This window comes from Panulirus ornatus, chromosome 33, assembly GCF_036320965.1.
Source record: "Panulirus ornatus isolate Po-2019 chromosome 33, ASM3632096v1, whole genome shotgun sequence".
NCBI lineage: Eukaryota > Metazoa > Arthropoda > Malacostraca > Decapoda > Palinuridae > Panulirus > Panulirus ornatus.
The window spans coordinates 4,972,272-4,979,388 of NC_092256.1; the positions used below are offsets into that span (position 1 = coordinate 4,972,272).

The following is a 7,117-nucleotide window of genomic DNA, read 5'->3' on the forward strand; positions in this document are numbered from 1 at the left end:
TCTGTCAGCGGATGGAACCATGGAAGCGGAAGTGGATCATAGGGTGGGGGAGGGGGCGAAAATTTTGGGAGCCTTGAAAAATGTGTGGAAGTCGAGAACATTATCTCGGAAAGCAAAAATGGGTATGTTTGAAGGAATAGTGGTTCCAACAATGTTGTATGGTTGCGAGGCGTGGGCTATGGATAGAGATGTGCGCAGGAGGATGGATGTGCTGGAAATGAGATGTTTGAGGAAAATGTGTGGTGTGAGGTGGTTTGATCGAGTAAGTAACGTAAGGGTAAGAGAGATGTGTGGAAATAAAAAGAGCGTGGTTGAGAGAGCAGAAGAGGGTGTTTTGAAATGGTTTGGGCACATGGAGAGAATGAGTGAGGAAAGATTGACCAAGAGGATATATGTGTCGGAGGTGGAGGGAACGAGGAGAAGAGGGAGAGCAAATTGGAGGTGGAAAGATGGAGTGAAAAAGATTTTGTGTGATCGGGGCCTGAACATGCAGGAGGGTGAAAGGAGGGCAAGGAATAGAGTGAATTGGAGCGATGTGGTATACAGGGGTTGACGTGCTGTCAGTGGATTGAATCAAGGCATGTGAAGCGTCTGGGGTAAACCATGGAAAGCTGTGTAGGTATGTATATTTGCGTGTGTGGACGTGTGTATGTACATGTGTATGGGGGGGGGGGGTTGGGCCATTTCTTTCGTCTGTTTCCTTGCGCTACCTCGCAAACGCGGGAGACAGCGACAAAGTATAAAAAAAAAAAAAAAAAAAAAAAAATATATATAGTGATTATAGCGATGGGTGATTTGAATGCAAAGGTGAGTAATGTGGCAGTTGAGGGAATAATTGATATACATGGAGTGTTCAGTGTTGTAAATGGAAATGGTGAAGAGCTTGTAGATTTATGTGCTGAAAAAGGACTGGTGATTGGGAATACCTGGTTTAAAAAGCGAGATATACATAAGTATACGTATGTAAGTAGGAGAGATGGTCAGAGAGCGTTATTGGATTACGTGTTAATTGATAGACGCACGAAAGAGAGACTTTTGGATGTTAATGTGCTGAGAGGTGCAACTGGAGGGATGTCTGACATTATCTTGTGGAAGCAAAGGTGAAGATTTGTTGGGGTTTTCAGAAAAGAAGAGAGAATGTTGGGGTGAAGAGAGTGGTGAGAGTAAGTGAGCTTGGGAAGGAGACTTGTGTGAGGAAGTACCAGGAGAGACTGAGTACAGAATGGAAAAAGGTGAGAACTAAGGAGGTAAGGGGAGTGGGGGAGGAATGAGATGTATTTAGGGAAGCAGTGATGGCTTGTGCAAAAGATGCTTGTGGCATGAGAAGCGTGGGAGGTGGGTTGATTAGAAAAGGTAGTGAGTGGTGGGATGAAGAAGTAAGATTATTAGTGAAAGAGAAGAGAGAGGCATTTCAATGATTTTTGAAGGGAAAAAATGCAAATGAGTGGGAGAGGTATAAAAGAAAGAGGCAGGAGGTCAAGAGAAAGGTGCAAGAGGTGAAAAAGAGGGCAAATGAGATTTGGGGTGAGAGAGTATCATTAAATTTCAGGGAGGATAAAAAGATGTTTTGGAAGAAGGTAAATAAACTGCGTAAGACAAGGGAGCAAATGGGAACTTCAGTGAAGGGGGCTAATGGGGAGGTGATAACAAGTAGTGGTGATGTGAGAAGGAGATGGAGTGAGTATTTTGAAGGTTTGTTGAATGTGTTTGATGACAGAGTGGCAGATGTGGGGTGTCTTGGTCGAGGTGGTGTGCAAAGTGAGAGGGTTAGGGAAAATGATTTGGTAAATAGAGAAGAGGTAGTAAAAGCTTTACGGAAGATGAAAGCCGGCAAAGCAGGAGGTTTGGATGGCATTGCAGTGGAATTTATTAAAAAAGGGGGTGACTGTATTGTTGACTGGTTGGTAAGGTTATTTAATGTATGTAGGATTCATGGTGAGGTGCCTGAGGATTGGCGGAATGCTTGCATAGTGCCATTGTACAAACGCAAAGGGGATAAGAGTGAGTGCTCAAATTACAGAGGTATAAGTTTGTTGAGTATTCCTGGTAAATTATATGGGAGGGTATTGATTGAGAGTGTGAAGGCATGTACAGAGCATCAGATTGGGGAAGAGCAGTGTGGTTTCAGAAGTGGTAGAGGATGTGTGGGTCAGGTGTTTGCTTTGAAGAATGTATGTGAGAAATACTTAGAAAAACAAATGGATTTGTATGTAGCATTTATGGATCTGGAGAAAGCATATGATAGAGTTGATAGAGATGCTCTGTGGAAGATATTAAGAATATATGGTGTGGGAGGCAAGTTGTTAGAAGCAGTGAAAAGTTTTTATCGAGGATGTAAGGCATGTGTACGTGTAGGAAGAGAAGAAAGTGATTGGTTCTCAGTGAATGTAGGTTTGCGGCAGGGGTGTGTGATGTCTCCATGGTTGTTTAATTTGTTTATGGATGGGGTTGTTAGGGAGGTGAATGCAAGAGTTTTGGAAACAGGGGCAAGTATGAAGTCTGTTGTGGATGAGAGAGCTTGGGTAGTGAGTCAGTTGTTGTTCGCTGATGATACAGCGCTGGTGGCTGATTCATGTGAGAAACTGCAGAAGCTGGTGACTGAGTTTGGTAAAGTGTGTGAAAGAAGAAAGTTAAGGGTAAATGTGAATAAGAGCAAGGTTATTAGGTACAGTAGGGGTGAGGGTCAAGTCAACTGGGAGGTAAGTTTGAATGGAGGAAAACTGGAGGAAGTAAAGTGGTTTAGATATCTGGGAGTGGATCTGGCAGCGGATGGAACCATGGAAGCGGAAGTGAATCATAGGGTGGGGGAGGGGGCGAAAATCCTGGGAGCCTTGAAGGATGTGTGGAAGTCGAGAACATTATCTCGGAAAGCAAAAATGGCTATGTTTGAAGGAATAGTGGTTCCAACAATGTTGTATGGTTGCGAAGCGTGGGCTATGGATAGAGTTGTGCGCAGGAGGGTGGATGTGCTGGAAATGAGATGTTTGAAGACAATGTGTGGTGTGAGGAGGCTTGATCGAGTAAGTAATGTAAGGATAAGAGAGATGCGTGGAAATAAAAAGAGCGTGGTTGAGAGAGCAGAAGAGGGTGTTTTGAAATGGTTTGGGCACATGGAGAGAATGAGTGAGGAAAGATTGACCAAGAGGATATATGTGTCGGAGGTGGAGGGAACGAGGAAAAGTGGGAGACCAAATTGGAGGTGGAAAGATAGAGTAAAAAAGATTTTGAGTGATCGGTGCCTGAACATGCAGGAGGGTGAAAGGCGGGCAAGGAATAGAGTGAATTGGATCGATGTGGTATACCGGGGTTGACGTGCTGTCAGTGGATTGAATCAGGGCATGTGAAGCGTCTGGGGTAAACCTTGGAAAGTTGTGTGGGGCCTGGATGTGGAAAGGGAGCTGTGGTTTCGGGCATTATTGCATGACAGCTAGAGAATGAGTGTGAACAAATGAGGCCTTTGTTGTCTTTTCCTAGCGCTACCTCGCACACATGAGGGGGGAGGGGGATGGTATTCCATGTGTGGCGAGGTGGCGATGGGAATGAATAAAGGCAGACAGTGTGAATTGTGTTCATGGGTATATATGTATGTGTCTGTGTGTGTATATATATGTGTACATTGAGATGTATAGGTATGTATATTTGCGTGTGTGGACGTGTGTATATACATGTGTATAGGGGTGGGTTGGGCCATTTCTTTCGTCTGTTTCCTTGCGCTACCTCGCAAACGCGGGAGACAGCGACAAAGCAAAATAAATAAAATATAATAAAAAATATATATATATATATATATATATATATATATATATATATATATATATATATATATATATATATATATATATATATATATATATATATATATATATATATATATATATATATATATATATATATATATATACGAAAGTACGTAAAATATAATCATATTGCTGGTTTCTATCCTTCCGTCTCACACCATCTTGTCAGTCGTTCGTGTCACCAACTCTATACTCACAAATTCAGAAATGCCTCCCGCCCCTCATATCCCATCACTCTACAGGTGCTCTTCGAGATGGCGAGGTTCCACGCGCCATCCACTGTGTTCGTGGACGAGGTGGACGCGCTCATGGCCTCTCGTCAGGGAGAGCAGGAGCATGAGGCTTCCCGCCGAATGAAGACGCAGCTCCTCGTCGAGCTGGACGGCCTTACTCAGTCAAACCATCATGTCTTTCTCCTGGCCGCCTCCAACATCCCATGGTGAGTTACGTTCTCCAGTAAATAGGGTTACGTCACATGGAAACTTCGATAATGGTGAATAAGTAAATGCAAGGCTCGTGTCGTCAGGGGACCAGCAGCAAATTTATTGCTAGGAGAAATCCTAAACCAGTCCATGCTAATAGATGGTAGTTAGGAAGCTAACACGAAGAATACTGTAGATTTTAAAGTTAATTTTTTGTGACTGTACGAGACCTGTCTAACATATATTTGACGTAAGTAGAGAAAAAGAGTGTCTCTTCTTATCTCTCTACCTTCTACATGCAAGTGGGTGGAACATTCGTCAGTTCAATTTTTCAGGCATTTGTAAAGAAAAATGTGACGTACAATCTTTTACAAAATTTACATAAACAAAGAAATTACATCGCCGCTTCTCGTCTTCATGTAATTCTATTTACTTTGACGATAAGTACACCATCTTCTGCCACATTTGGGTCATTTTGAGGGTCTTTTTGGTAATCTTAGAGGTCTGAGATTATATGTATATATATATATATATATATATATATATATATATATATATATATATATATATATATATATATATATATATATATATATATATATATATATATATATATGAAAAAAAGGGCAAATGAGAGTTGGGGTGAGAGACTATCAGTAAATTTTAGGGAGAATAAAAAGATGTTCTGGAAGGAGGTAAATAGGGTGCGTAAGACAAGGGAGCAAATGGGAACTTCAGTGAAGGGCGTAAATGGGGAGGTGATAACAAGTAGCGGTGATGTGAGAAGGAGATGGAATGAGTATTTTGAAGGTTTGTTGAATGTGTCTGATGACAGAGTGGCAGATATAGGGTGTTTTGGTCGAGGTGGTGTGCAAAGTGAGAGGGTTAGGGAAAATGATTTGGTAAACAGAGAAGAGGTAGTAAAAGCTTTGCGGAAGATGAAAGCCGGCAAGGCAGCAGGTTTGGATGGTATTGCAGTGGAATTTATTAAAAAAGGGGGTGACTGTATTGTTGACTGGTTGGTAAGGTTATTTAATGTATGTATGACTCATGGTGAGGTGCCTGAGGATTGGCGGAATGCGTGCATAGTGCCATTGTACAAAGGCAAAGGGGATAAGAGTGAGTGCTCAAATTACAGAGGTATAAGTTTGTTGAGTATTCCTGGTAAATTATATGGGAGGGTATTGATTGAGAGGGTGAAGGCATGTACAGAGCATCAGATTGGGGAAGAGCAGTGCGGTTTCAGAAGTGGTAGAGGATGTGTGGATCAGGTGTTTGCTTTGACAAATAAGTGAGAAATACTTAGAAAAGCAAATGGATTTGTATGTAGCATTTATGGATCTGGAGAAGGCATATGATAGAGTTGATAGAGATGCTCTGTGGAAGGTATTAAGAATATATGGTGTGGGAGGCAAGTTGTTAGAAGCAGTGAAAAGTTTTTATCGAGGATGTAAGGCATGTGTACGTGTAGGAAGAGAGGAAAGTGATTGGTTCTCAGTGAATGTAGGTTTGCGGCAGGGGTGTGTGATGTCTCCATGGTTGTTTAATTTGTTTATGGATGGGGTTGTTAGGGAGGTAAATGCAAGAGTTTTGGAAAGAGGGGCAAGTATGAAGTCTGTTGGGGATGAGAGAGCTTGGGAAGTGAGTCAGTTGTTGTTCGCTGATGATACAGCGCTGGTGGCTGATTCATGTGAGAAACTGCAGAAGCTGGTGACTGAGTTTGATAAAGTGTGTGGAAGAAGAAAGTTAAGAGTAAATGTGAATAAGAGCAAGGTTATTAGGTACAGTAGGGTTGAGGGTCAAGTCAATTGGGAGGTGAGTTTGAATGGAGAAAAACTGGAGGAAGTGAAGTGTTTTAGATATCTGGGAGTGGATCTGTCAGCGGATGGAACCATGGAAGCGGAAGTGGATCATAGGGTGGGGGAGGGGGCGAAAATTTTGGGAACCTTGAAAAATGTGTGGAAGTCGAGAACATTATCTCGGAAAGCAAAAATGGGTATGTTTGAAGGAATAGTGGTTCCAACAATGTTGTATGGTTGCGAGGCGTGGGCTATGGATAGAGATGTGCGCAGGAGGATGGATGTGCTGGAAATGAGATGTTTGAGGAAAATGTGTGGTGTGAGGTGGTTTGATCGAGTAAGTAACGTAAGGGTAAGAGAGATGTGTGGAAATAAAAAGAGCGTGGTTGAGAGAGCAGAAGAGGGTGTTTTGAAATGGTTTGGGCACATGGAGAGAATGAGTGAGGAAAGATTGACCAAGAGGATATATGTGTCGGAGGTGGAGGGAACGAGGAGAAGAGGGAGACCAAATTGGAGGTGGAAAGATGGAGTGAAAAAGATTTTGTGTGATCGGGGCCTGAACATGCAGGAGGGTGAAAGGAGGGCAAGGAATAGAGTGAATTGGAGCGATGTGGTATACAGGGGTTGACGTGCTGTCAGTGGATTGAATCAAGGCATGTGAAGCGTCTGGGGTAAACCATGGAAAGCTGTGTAGGTATGTATATTTGCTGTGTGGACGTGTGTATGTACATGTGTATGGGGGGGGGGGCATTTCTTTCGTCTGTTTCCTTGCGCTACCTCGCAAACGCGGGAGACAGCGACAAAGTATAAAAAAAAAAAAAAAAAAAAAATATATATATATATATATATATATACATCTTTCTTTCTTTTTCTTTTAAACTATTCGCCATTTCCCGCGTTAGCGAGGTAGCGTTTAAGAACAGAGGACTGGGCCTTTGTGGAATATCCTCACCTGGCCCCCCTCTGTTCCTTCTTTTGGAAAATTAAAAAAAATAACGAGAAGGGAGGATTTCCAGCATCCCGCTCCCTCCCCTTTTAGTCGCCTTCTACGACACGCAGGGAATACCTGGGAAGTATTCTAATCCCCCATCCCCAGGGA

General features: G+C 42.5%; 1 protein-coding gene across 1 annotated transcript in view; it reads left to right on the forward strand.

Annotated features, from left to right (window-relative positions):
* LOC139759678 (katanin p60 ATPase-containing subunit A-like 2) overlaps positions 1-7,117 on the forward strand; it is a 259,014-nt gene that overhangs the window by 224,665 nt on the left and 27,232 nt on the right. Inside the window, exon 12 of the mRNA XM_071682079.1 lies at positions 4,040-4,236. Within this exon, the coding sequence (XP_071538180.1) occupies positions 4,040-4,236 (197 nt within the window). The remainder of the gene's footprint in view (positions 1-4,039; positions 4,237-7,117) is intronic.